The following is a 14,012-nucleotide window of genomic DNA, read 5'->3' on the forward strand; positions in this document are numbered from 1 at the left end:
CAGTGATGAGTCCAGCTTGGAACTGAGCCCCGATGACCAGGGAAGACGTGTAAGGAGACGACCCAGAGGGTGGTGGAATACCAGTATGACTGTTGCCCGGCATACAGCCCAACAACCAGCAGTGACGGTCTGAGATGCCATTCCTTTTCATAGCCTTAGCCCTTTGGTCGACATTAGCGCCACCCTTACAGCACATACGTACGTCGACGATACTCTGTGTACCATTAGAGTAGCACCTGAAATAAGTGATAAACCAACACGGAAATTAGACTACATTGCTTACTTTCGTTCACTTATGACATACGTGGTTATATTCTGGTGTAACCCTTCTGACTTACAAAACTTCAGAAACGGGCAGTTCGAGCAATATGTGGTGGAAGTTTGCAAATCTCTTGTCCATTTTTGTTCAGTAGCCTGGGAATTCTGACATTGGCCTCTCAGTATTTATTTTCTTCAATGTCGTTTGTTAACAATATGAGCTTATTCCCAACAATTAGCAGCTTTCACTCATTTAATACTAGGTAGAAATCCAATCCGCATTTGGATCGCGCCTCGTGGACTCTTTGTCAGTGAGGCGAGCAGTATTCTGCTGCATCCATTTTCAGCAAGCTTACAGAAGAATTTAAAAAAAAATCTTAGAAGTAATCCTCGCACTTTACAGACTAAAGTGAAGAATTTCCTCAAGGCTCACTCCTTCGTTCTGTCGGGGAGTTCCCCGAAAAAAAAAAAAAATAGCTACTTCCTGTGATATGGTGTTGATTATGCTAATATATTCCCGCAGCTTGTCATATGCACAGGATTGGTGTGCATTTTATTGTATGTATTATTACTTTTCTGACGTTAATTTCATATAGGCTACAGACTCGTCCATGACGACGGAGATTTGCTCCACATTTTGCTCAACATCTACATCTGTATACACACTCCGCAAGCCACCGTATGGTGCAGGGCGGAGGGTGGTCTGTACCACTGCCAGCCGCAGTGGCCGAGCGGTTCAAGGCGGTTCAGTCTGGAACCGCGCGACCGCTACTGTCGCAGGTTCGAATCCTGCCTCGGGCATGGATGTGTGTGGTGTCCTTAGGTTAGTTAGGTTCCAGTAGTTCTAAGTTCTAGGGGACTGATGACCTCAGATGTTAAGTCCCATAGTGCTCAGAGCCATTTGAACCCTGTACCACTACTAGTAATTTCCTTTCCTTTTCCATTCGAAAATAGATCGTGTGAAAAACGACTGTCTATATGCCGCCGTAACGAGCCCTAATCTCTCTAATTATCTTCGTGGTCCTTACGAGAAATGTACGTTGGCGGCAGTAGAATCGTTTTGCAGTCAGCCTCAAATACTGGATCCCTAAATTTTCTCAATAGTGCCCCGCGAAAAGAACATTGCCTTCCCTCCAATCATTCCCATCTGTGTTCCCACTGCATCTCCGTAATTCTTGTGGGTTGTTCGAACAGCACATACGTACATCGACGATACTTCGTGACCCGTTTCGTTGCCCTTCATGGCAAGTCATCCTGAACTTACATTTCAGCAAGATAATGCCCGCTCGCACACGGCGTCTATAAGGAGCGTGAACAGCATCAGATATTGAGGGATCATTGTAAGGGACACGGAGACGACGGTTATTCGTGTGTGAGAGCGTTATCAGCACTTGACAGAGTTTGAAAGGAGCGTCATTTTGGATCCCAGTTTGGCTGGGAGGTCGAATCGTGCAATATCCAGATCTTGAGGCATTCAGGTGTGACAGTGGCCTGATGTTGGACTGTGTGGGAACGTGAGGGCAGGCATACTCGTCGTCACATCTCCAGTCGGCCATGTGTGACCACCACAATGGAAGATGGCCGTATTGTGCATCAAGCATATCGTAACCCCTTCATATCTGCGCATACCGTCTGCGACCAAGGAATGGACTCTTAGCAAGAATCTATTTGATCCCGTACCATTGGTCTAAGATTAGCAGCAGGCCGGCCTATGTGACCGAGCGGTTCTACGCGCTTCAGTCCGGAACCGCGCTGCTGCTGCTACAGTCGCAGGTTCGAATCCTGCCTCGGGCATGGATGTGTGTTATGTCCTGCCGGCAGGAGTTGGCCGAGCGGTTCTAGGCGCTACAGTCTGGAACCGCGCGACCACTACGGTCGTAGGTTCGAATCCTGTCTCGGGCATGGATGTGTGTGATGTCCTTAGGTTAGTTAGGTTTAAGTACTTCTAAGTTCTAGGGGACTGATGACCTCAGAAGTTAAGTCCCATAGTGCTCAGAGCCATTTGAACCGTTTTTGTTATGTCCTTAGGTTAGTTAGGTTTAAGTAGTTCTAAGTCTAGGGGACTGATGGCCTCAGATGTTAAGTCCCATAGTGCTTAGAGCCATTTGAACCATTTGAATTAGCAGTAGACGGACTGGGGAATTACAGTCCGAGACGTGGGCTGCCGTTAACACCACAACGAAAACGGCTACATTTCGAGTGGTGCAGCGACTGGGATGCATAGGTGCTGACGAAAGGCGTCGCATTGAGTTCAGCGATGAATCGTGATTATACACTATCCTGGATAACAATGGCTGACGAGTATGGCGGTAACCTAGCGTGAGGTCCCATTCTTTCAATGATTTGGGGAGTTAGCCGTGTTATTCTTGACATCATGGTGTGAGTAGCCATCGGATATGACTTGAGGTCATGGCTGGTGACGGAGCTCCTGACGTCACAGCGGTACGTCACTGACATCCTGTGTCCTCATGCGTTACGAAACACGTGATAGCATTGTTGTGACATTTTTCAACAGGACAACGCTCGTTCACATGTGGCACGTGTCTGTATGAATTGTATGCGTGATGCTGAAGTACTCCTGTGGCCGGCAAGAGCCCCAGATATGTCCTTGATAAGACGTGAATGGACCAGCTCGAACGTCAGCTTTGCCCCAATCCCAGTATCCCAGGATATCAAGAACCAGTTACAGCTGTTGGGGGCCAGCTTGGGGAGTGTGTGGACCCAGATCAGAGTAGGTGCGATGACAAACTGGTAAGTGGGTTCATACTGCCAAGTTCTTTATAAATTTGACTTGATTTTGTAATCGAGGAAATAACAAACCGTGAAGTTTCATTCCGGTTCTTCCTCCCCTTGAGTGCTTCAGTTTCTTTTGTCAGGACGTGTCAAATGGTTCAAATGGATCTGAGCACTATGGGACTTAACATCTAGAACTTAGAACTATTTAAACCTAACTAACCTAAGGACATCACACACGTCCATGCCCGAGGCAGGATTCGAACCTGCGACAGTAGCGGTCGCGCGGTTCCAGACTAAAGCACCTAGAACCGCTCGGCTACTCCGGCTGGCCAGGACATATATATATATATATATATATATATATATATATATATATATATATATATATATATTAAACCATCAGGGTACCACTTACATAATATGGTATTTCATCGAATGTACACCAGACAAACAGATTTATTTTAAAGGAAACAAAAAATAAACTTTGTTGCAGGTGACCCTACGACATTCGGCAACCTTCGGCCGGCACCAGAAGTGGTGAAGGCGCTGCACGATAGCATCGACTCCGGCAGCTACCACGGTTACGGCCCTTCTGTTGGTTAGTATCGCCACTGCTGTTTCCCACTAATGTACCACAGTTCACCCATTAACTGTTCTGCATGTGACCTTTCACCTTAACAACCAAGTAGTGGCCGTTGTGATGCACAGAGGCAGGGGTGGTTTGTGACGGTAACGATACGTATAACTGTACTCGATGGCCAAAATAATTTGACCCGAAGAGTGTTTGTAATTCTGACACGAAATATGTTACCCTACTTACGTTTAGTTAACATGCTGCTCTCATACGCAACTGTGTCTACCCCTGTGTCTAAAAATAGCTTTGTTGGTTTGATTAAGTTGACATAAAATGTCGAAAACACTTTTCGAGCCAATTCTATTTTGGTCATCTTGAAGTTCAACTGTTATTACCTGCCACTAAATCCTCAACTTTCGTTTACTGGAGACACGAAGCAAAACAACGTATATGACATTTTTCTGTTATTATAAGTAGAATGGACAAAATGACATCAAAAAGAGGAAGATTGGACTGTAGAACTGTCAAGGACTCTGTTGTTTGCGTACCACGGACAATGTATTCAAAATATTCGCTATCATCCTTGGCTACAAATTCGATGAAACAAAGTGAGTGCTGATTCTTCTTACATTTAGAAGTAAGTTATAGCTTTTGTGACTGGAATAGTAGGTGTGAAGAATATGGAAATCCCAAAAATGTGTTTGAAACAACGAAGTCCACCTGCCCGCCTATAAAGTACCTACTATAAAGTCTGACGCTCACTGTCCAACGGATGCTGTGTGGCACTAATAGAAGTATTCTTATACGCAGGTCATCTGGAGGCACGCGAAGCAGTGGCGAGGTATTCTTCGACAGAGAAAGTGCACGTTGAGGCCAAGGTAACCAGAACAGCATAGCTCATTTGAATGCATCACCGAATCCAAAAACAAAAGCTTCGCTTTGATGTTATGGAAAGTTCATCTTGTCCATAACTGGAAAGGCTTTCAAGGCAATGGATGTAACCACAGTTGTTAACGGAAGTATGTCCCGATACCACGGCGTATCGCTAGGTAGCTGTGAACGAGTGGTGTCGGGCGTCGTAGTGGTTGTATCACGGTGGTGGTTGCGGTGGTGGCGGTGGTTGTGGTGTGCAGACAGTGGTGACAGTAATGCAACTTAAATATTAGTTAGGATACTAACCTTTTCTGGCATACAGTTAAATGTGACTTGAGAAATCTAATCAGATCAATGTGCTTCATAAGTAAGTCGTAGACTACCGACTGCTGCCTGTTGCAAGGAATTTTTTTGTGGCCATTGAGTGAAATTTCCCGGTGACAATTTTCTGTGAGTGAGAGAAATGTCCAAAGGTATCGTTGCTTGCTTTCCAAATTGAGCTCTATATTCTCTCATTCCTAGTACGATTAATCGATTTACGTATTAGTGACAAGTAAAGGGATGTCTCAGTCAATAGGATCATATTTAAAGAATACTATAGCGTTCAAGCCGACCTTAATCTTGATGATTGTTTTACACTCGTTTATGGTTTTACTTTCCGTTAAACGAGCATTGATGAGAGTAGAGTATTTGAAAGCTATCATCTATGGCATATCTCTCTCTCTCTCTCTCTCTCTCTCTCTCTCTCTCTCTCCTGTCTTTCTCTTTTCAGGAAGGAGAATTAGAGTTTAAAGACTTTTTCTTATCAGCCTCGTGAGAGAGTACCAACACAGTTGAACAAAATGGGGAAGGAAATCGATTACGTCATTTTCGAGAGCACAACCTCCATATTTGCCTTAGGGAAGTGAGGGAAACGAGAGAAAACTTAAAATTTGCTGGTCGGACGGTAAGTTAAACCCCAACAGAACCACGTCTAACATTGTACTGTGATTCTCAACCTAACATATGATAATGCCTCTGCCGAATATGGTTATTAAGCTCTGTTGTTTGTGTTGTTATGGACGAGTATGGAATGCAACGGGTAGGTAGAGTGTAGTCACCGTCCAATACTTGGGCTTCTTCTCCAGATTAACGCCGAAGGGACAGCAAAGCATAACGTCTCCATCCGACTGACACATCACCATTAACATTTCCAGATGCCATCACTTCACAAGACTCTTGGAAAAGGTTTCAGATTTAAATCAAGAGAGTTGAGCATAGTCTAAGAATTGTAACTACCTTTCCTCTCCATTCTGCTCAGATTCTGGGGAGGAAGATTTCTCCAATCACCAGGATTCAAACTCTTAAGAGAACGGAAGCACTTCATTGTAATCTAGTTCTGTGGTTTTATGTGAGACTTCTTTTATGTGAAACACCGTGGAGAGATTGACGATTTTTTTTGATGACGTATACATTAGAGGCTGACAACTAATGCAAAAATTCAGCAAAATAATTTTATGCTTGTGAAAAAAACAACTTGCTCTATTTGTATCGTAATGGGCCAAGAGATAGCTTGCGGTATAAGGAAGTGAATCAATCCGGAACAGAGTCGACCAGACCGTTGGTTTAGTACAGTGTAGGCGTGCTTTTCGTTACTGGCAGTTCGAACATCCGCCTGGGAAAGTATCAGGCTGCTTCCCCACTTCCATATCAGATACATGATGCGTATGCAGTTGAAATATGAGAGGCACAGTGTAGAAAATAACTGAATCGCAGTACATTTCGTTCCTTCCCGTCGTAGGTTAAGGTGACATGCTGCGTCTAGTACGAGCGGATGGCTATCATTTATGGACCCGGAAATGTGAGAATCTCCACCAACAAAGAGGAGAATGGAGACTGCTTTTCAAAACATTACTTAACAAAAGGTGATAAAGCTACAAACTTACTCTATATTTCAAAACAATAGGGCACTGGCAGGAAGCTCTCCCTTAAGGAAGCTGACAAAACGATTGTCAGAGTTTAACGTCTTATAGATGCAGAAAGTCATTAGAGAGCCCTACAGGAAAGTATCGTCGCTGTATGAATGAAATTCTGAACAACGTAAATAATAATTCCACTTAGTGTGCTGAACAGCGTTAAATGTGAGTAATTAGAAGTCGCCGGAGCAAAAAGAACCCCATAGTATCCGATTACAACGTTGGTAGCAAAGTTCGGAATCACATCACATCATTAAATATTTTGGGGTAGTACTAAGGAGCTACATGAAATGAGACAAACACGTTAATTCAGAATTAGGAAAGGGGAATGGAATAGTCAGATTTGTTGGAAGAGTACTGAGAAAATAGATATGCACATCAATAAATCCAACCACTACTATTACTACTACTGAAGTGACAGTTGCCAGTAACAAAAGATTCCAGTGTCATTATAAAATATAGTAATCTAAATAATCTCCCGAATGCATTCTACGTCTGACACCTGTGTGGCGATGCAACTGTTTAGCTGCGTGATTAGTAAACCATTATATTTCATTTTAAATCCTTTATAATGTTGTGCTATTCTCCATCCTTCTTCTTCGCATAACTTTAACCTATACGTTTCGGGCAAGGGGAACTCAGAACTTCATTAGGAATGTACACTACTGACCATTAAAATTGCTACACAAAGAATAAATGCAGATGATAAACGGGTATTCATTGGACAAATATATTATACTAGAACTGACATGTGATTACATTTTCAAGCAATTTGGGTGCATAGACCCTGAGAAATCGGTACCCAGAACAACCACCTCTGGCCGCAATAACGGCCTTGATACGCCTGGGCATTGAGTCAAACAGAGCTAGGATGGCGTGTACAGGTACAGCTGCGCATGCAGCTTCAACACGACACCACAGTTCATCAATAGTAGTGACTGGCGTACTGTGGCGAGCCAGTTGCTCGGCCACCATTGACCAGACGTTTTCAATTGGTGAGAGATGTGGAGAATGTGCTGGCCAGGGCACCAGTCGAACATTTTCTGTATCCAGAAAGGCCCTTACAGGACTTGCAACATGCGGTCATGCATTATCCTGCTAAAATGTAGGGTTTCGCAGGGATCGAATGAAGAGTAGAGCCACGAGTCGTAACACATCTGAAATGTAACGTCCACTGTTCAAAGTGCCGCCAATGCGAACAAGAGGTGACCGAGACGTGTAACCAGTGGCACCGCATACCATCACGCCGGTTGATACGCCAGTATGGCGATGACGAATACACGCTTCCAATGTGCGTTCACCGCGATGTCGCCAAACACTGATGCGACCATCATGATGCTGTAAACAGAACCTGGATTCATCCGAAAAAATGACCTTTTGCCATTCGTGCACCCGGGTCGCCGTTGAGTACACCATCGCAGGCGCTCCTGTCTGTGATGCAGCGTCAAGGGTAACCGGAGCCGTGGTCTCCGAGCTGATAGTCCATTCTGCTGCAAATGTCGTCGAACTCTTCGTGCAGATGGTTGTTGTCTTGCAAACGTCCCCATCTGTTGACTCAGGGATCGAGACGTGGCCGCACGATCCGTTACTGCCATGCGGATAAGATGCCTGTCATCTCGACTGATAGTGATAAGAGGCCATTGGGATCCAGCACGGCGTTCCGTATTAACCTCCTGAACCCACCGATTACATATTCTGCTAATAGTCATTGGATCTCGACCAACGCGAGCAGCAATGTCGCGATACGATAAACTGCAATCGCGATAGGCTACAATCCGACCTTTATCAAAGTCGAAAACGTGATGGTACGCATTTCTCCTCCTTACACGAGGCATCACAATAACGTTTCACCAGGCAGCGCCCGTCAACTAGTGTTTGTGTATAAGAAATCGGTTGGAAACTTTCCTCATGACAGCACGTTGTAGGTGTCGCCACCGACGCCAACCTTGTGTGAATGCTCTGAAAAGCTAATCATTTGCATATCACAGCATCTTCTCCTTGTCGGTTAAATTTCCCGTCTGTAGCACGTAATCTTCGTGGTGTAGCAATTTTAATGGCCAGTAGTGTATGTTAATCTATTTGTGAATAACCGTTTGTGCGATTGAAACTAAATGTGTGCAGGACTTGAGCTTGGTAACTGATTCTACACTCCTGGAAATTGAAATAAGAACACCGTGAATTCATTGTCCCAGGAAGGGGAAACTTTATTGACACATTCCTGGGGTCAGATACATCACATGATCACACTGACAGAACCACAGGCACATAGACACAGGCAACAGAGCATGCACAATGTCGGCACTAGTACAGTGTATATCCACCTTTCGCAGCAATGCAGGCTGCTATTCTCCCATGGAGACGATCGTAGAGATGCTGGATGTAGTCCTGTGGAACGGCTTGCCATGCCATTTCCACCTGGCGCCTCAGTTGGACCAGCGTTCGTGCTGGACGTGCAGACCGCGTGAGACGACGCTTCATCCAGTCCCAAACATGCTCAATGGGGGACAGATCCGGAGATCTTGCTGGCCATGGTAGTTGACTTACACCTTCTAGAGCACGTTGGGTGGCACGGGATACATACGGACGTGCATTGTCCTGTTGGAACAGCAAGTTCCCTTGCCGGTCTAGGAATGGTAGAACGATGGGTTCGATGACGGTTTGGATGTACCGTGCACTATTCAGTGTCCCCTCGACGATCACCAGTGGTGTACGGCCAGTGTAGGAGATCGCTCCCCACACCATGATGCCAGGTGTTGGCCCTGCGTGCCTCGGTCGTATGCAGTCCTGATTGTGGCGCTCACCTGCACGGCGCCAAACACGCATACGACCATCATTGGCACCAAGGCAGAAGCGACTCTCATCGCTGAAGACGACACGTCTCCATTTGTCCCTCCATTCACGCCTGTCGCGACACCACTGGAGGCGGGCTGCACGATGTTGGGGCGTGAGCGGAAGACGGCCTAACGGTGTGCGGGACCGTAACCCAGCTTCATGGAGACGGTTGCGAATGGTCCTCGCCGATACCCCAGGAGCAACAGTGTCCCTAATTTGCTGGGAAGTGGCGGTGCGGTCCCCTACGGCACTGCGTAGGATCCTACGGTCTTGGCGTGCATCCGTGCGTCGCTGCGGTCCGGTCCCAGGTCGACGGGCACGTGCACCTTCCGCCGACCACTGGCGACAACATCGATGTACTGTGGAGACCTCACGCCCCACGTGTTGAGCAATTCGGCGGTACGTCCACCCGGCCTCCCGCATGCCCACTATACGCCCTCGCTCAAAGTCCGTCAACTGCACATACGGTTCACGTCCACGCTGTCGCGGCATGCTACCAGTGTTAAAGACTGCGATGGAGCTCCGTATGCCACGGCAAACTGGCTGACACTGACGGCGGCGGTGCACAAATGCTGCGCAGCTAGCGCCATTCGACGGCCAACACCGCGGTTCCTGGTGTGTCCGCTGTGCCGTGCGTGTGATCATTGCTTGTACAGCCCTCTCGCAGTGTCCGGAGCAAGTATGGTGGGTCTGACACACCGGTGTCAATGTGTTCTTTTTTCCATTTCCAGGAGTGTAGTTTCAGGATATTCAAGGTGCTAACTCTCTTCATAAGTCGGATGGTGACAGGACAGCAAAATTTTCCAAACGTTGTGTTGCAGGTAGAGACACGAATGTAGCAGGGAGAAGGGTAAAACAGGTTTTCTAAATTTGTGTTTTCTGAATCACGCACTGTGAACTACATATACACAAAGACATAACTTCTTGCGTTCTACCCTTCTTTGTATTTTCGTAAATAATATTCTCCCTCTTTCTTCAAATTACCTAAAATAATCTTCCACTTTATTATCCATATTGTTTCTTAAACCAGAGCTGCTTACAATCAAATTATGGAAAAGTCATTATTTGTAGCCAATTGTTAACGTTGAAAACTTTTCGAACTAGTAACAACAATTATGTATGGTTGCTTTCGATGTCGACGTCATTAGGAATGGAGCACGAGCTCCGATGAGGAAGGTTGCGGCTATGGTCTGTTGCAGGAAGGAACTCTGCATTCTCATGAATAATTTAGCAAAAGCACAGAAAACCTAAAACAACATGAGTGGTCGGACTCCCGAACCTCTCTCGTCCCAAATATGGTTTTGGTGTCTTAGCTGTTTGCCACACATGCTATAGACAAGCAATCAAGTGATCCTTTTTCCTGCACTAAAATAAGAAAATACAGGGTTGTATCGATGCAGTCACAAGCTCATTATAGTCACTTGAAAACTGCGACGGGTGTTACCCTCAACAGTCTTTTTTACCTATGTGCTGTGAAACTGCAATCAATCAGTTTAAGCCTATGTCATAATTCCGTAAATTTGTGTTTAGGCTTTGAAGGTGACATTGAGCACCAGTGAGAATTTGGATCGGTCCGAGAACTGTGTATCGATAGTCTAATGGCACCAAAAGGTATAGGATGAGTGAGGTGCCCCTATCTATGGGTTTTATGCAACCCGCAACGCGTTCAAAACCATGCGCAAGATTTTCGTGTTCTCTCGCTCGCTACGCATAAACTATTAGTCCTTAAAAATATAAACAGGACCTTTTGCGTGGGAAATATAACGTAGTTAAATTGTGTACTTGAATACATTTTCGCTGGACACCACATTTATCGGGTTATTCAAGAAAAACGCATCTGTTCATTTTCTTCTGTAGGTCTAATAGTTAATCTGTAGCGAGGAAGATAATATGGTAACCTTGCTCATGGTGTTTGTAGGGATTGCAGGATGCATAAAACCCATAGATAGAGGCAGACAAATATTGACTGTTCGAGGAAAACGAGAAATCCTGGTTTGTGTCCTAGTCCTGGCATCATCATTCATTTCAGATGATTACTTGTTAAAGTCTTTATAACGTGGACTTTAGTGACCTAATGTGGATTAAAGCAAAAGAAATTGTTGTTTACCTAATGTGGATTAACACAAAAGAAACTGTTGTTTATGTAACTTTCGTAGTATATTTTTGTTCGAAGGGGAAAGACAAATTCAAAATGATACAGCAAAAGAGAGGCAGGGTGAAATAAATTTGATTTCGAAACACAGTTTGCGTTTAGTACAGATTTTTACAATCAACAAAAATCATGCTTATAGTGCACCCTCTCGGGAGGACGGAACCAACGACGTTTTTCGTAGAAGCACCTGCCCCACAAGCACTGCATCATGTCCAGTAGTAATAGATCTCAGTCTCGCCTTGCGGTAGTCAGGAAACTGAATTATTGTTAACAGGTAGCCAAATTTCTTGTGGATCAGAAGCTTCATGTCTTTCTATAAAATAGAAAAACAACACGAAAACAGCGATAAATATAGAACACAGTTAGCGAATGACTTGAAAGATGAGCCTATTGTTAGCACGGCATCGTTACAACACTCGTGATGACGTGGCTGGTGCACACATTTATATGAAACAGAGAATGGGGAAGAAAGGGAAGGGTTGGTGATGGGGGAGGGGGGGGGGGGAGGCGGGAATTCGTGACTTCCAGCCGCACAGGACATTGTGGTAATGAAATGGCAAAAGTTGAAAAATCAGCGCCGGACCGCGCCTCGAACCCGGACTTACCGTGCATCACGAGCAGCTGCCTTAACTGCTTCTGCCATCCGAACGGGGTCCCTGACCGACGAAGATTTCGAACTTCTCGCACGATGCAATGCAGCGTTCGTAATCTGTTAACCCCTTACTCGCAATTTATTAATTACCGTAGGATTTCGGACTGTATTAGTGAACTCGCGCTGTAACAAACGTCAAGGAGCCGTATATTTGAGCAGTGTCTTTCGCCATTGCATTACCACAATGCCCTGAGCGGCTGGAAGTCACGAAGTCCCACACATCCCTTCCATTTCCTTCTCCACTCTCCGCTTCATATAAATGTACGCACCAGGCGCGTCATCATGAGTAGTGTCTGTTCCGTTCTGGGGCCAGACGAATTTCTACCGGCAGCCGCGGCCAGAATTTACGAGGCGCGTAAGACACACAGTGCGACGTACTGCTCTGCAGATGTACTCGGAAATGTTTATTGGCGGACCCCGGTAAATTCTCTGCACCGGTACACTTGCAAAATCTGTCTAGATAGGGACGACATCCTCACTTTGACCTGTGAACCAATGGCAAACGTCTCACCTATTGCAAAGTCAATAATTAAACGCCCTATGGTGGTCCAGATACTCTGAGGAAGAGTCCGAGATCTGACCACTACGCTGATCTAACTTTTTACTCGTAGTACACCTCCTGTGGCTCCTAGAAACTTTCGCCAATAATCTTCACAACAATAAAATAAGAATACAGTTCAAAGTGAATAGGGAAAATTTTACACAAAACGCCACACATTTCTACGGAAGCAAATATGATTGGCTTCAAACAGACCTCGTGAAGTCCACTTCGTTCACTAGACACCTCCGCGCAACAAGCTACTTGTCTCTACAATCTAATTTGATGTCTCGCTTGTAGAATGTGTGAATACTCGCAAACTGCCAACATACGCGACCGAAAATGACTCAACTATAAAACCACGCCCATGCAACGGGAGGCACTTCCGGATTCCCTCTGTTTTCCATACTGGAAGATAAAACTTGGCTGATCACGTAAGACCACCTACTCCCGACGTCAGAAATACACCTCGAAAGCACCGTCTCGCAATTTTGTTTGTTATTCACTGATTGCAACGATCACTAGAGGAGAACGTGAAAGAAATTCATAGTTACGACTACAAACAACCATCAGCTGCATAAGGGAGTGACGACAATGAAAATTTGTGCCGTGCCAGGTTTCCCCGCTTTACTCGAGCGGTCGTCTCAACCACTTTGGCTATCCGTGCACGTCTCATGGCCAGACCCAAACTTCTATATGTCGTCGTATTCGTACACACATTATGTAGTTCCCGTGCAGGGGAGGACATTGTAATTGAAACTTGTTGCCTAGTATCGGGGAATGATATGATATTGTAGTGCCTCTGTTATTAAGAAGAACTATGCTATGTTCCTTCAGATATGCATGCATGGATTTCCGTCTGCAGTCTGTTTCACCCCTGGAACCCTCTAAAATCTCGAGTGTTTTTCGGTACAGAGGAGAAGAATAAACTGCAGATGGAAACTGTCATCCCCCAAGGCAACAGAACATCACATTCATAGAAGACAAAGCCTGCAGCATCTGGCTCTATCTCCTCAACTGGCGATCGTCCCAATCAGTCGGGATCACTGAATAGCAAACAGCATTGCGAGATGGTGCTTTCGAGGTGTATTTCTGACGTCAGGAGTAGGTGGTCTTACATGATCAGCGAAGTTTCATCTTCCAATATGGAAAACATAGAGAATCCGTAAGTGCCTTCCATTGCATGCGCGTGATTTTATAGTTGAGTCATTTTCGGTCGCGTATGTTGGCAGTTTGCGAGTAATCGCACATTCTACAAGCGAGACTTCAAATTAGATTGTAGAGACAAATAGCTTGTTGCACTGAGGTGTCTAGTGAACGGAGTGGACTTGACGAGGTCTGTTTCAAGCCAATAAATTATATTTGCTTCCGTAGAAATGTGTGGTGTTTTGTAAAATTTTCCCTTACGGTCCGTCAGTGTACAAAGTCACGTTTGCTTCCGA

General features: G+C 45.3%; 1 protein-coding gene across 1 annotated transcript in view; it reads left to right on the top strand.

Moving 5' to 3' along the window:
- Nucleotides 1-14,012, top strand: part of LOC126162319 (tyrosine aminotransferase) — a 216,559-nt gene that overhangs the window by 83,839 nt on the left and 118,708 nt on the right. Inside the window, exons 2-3 of the mRNA XM_049918743.1 lie at nt 3,488-3,592; nt 4,379-4,446. Of these exons, the coding sequence (XP_049774700.1) occupies nt 3,488-3,592; nt 4,379-4,446 (173 nt within the window). The remainder of the gene's footprint in view (nt 1-3,487; nt 3,593-4,378; nt 4,447-14,012) is intronic.

The sequence above is a fragment of the Schistocerca cancellata genome, chromosome 2, assembly GCF_023864275.1.
Source record: "Schistocerca cancellata isolate TAMUIC-IGC-003103 chromosome 2, iqSchCanc2.1, whole genome shotgun sequence".
Classification (NCBI taxonomy): domain Eukaryota; kingdom Metazoa; phylum Arthropoda; class Insecta; order Orthoptera; family Acrididae; genus Schistocerca; species Schistocerca cancellata.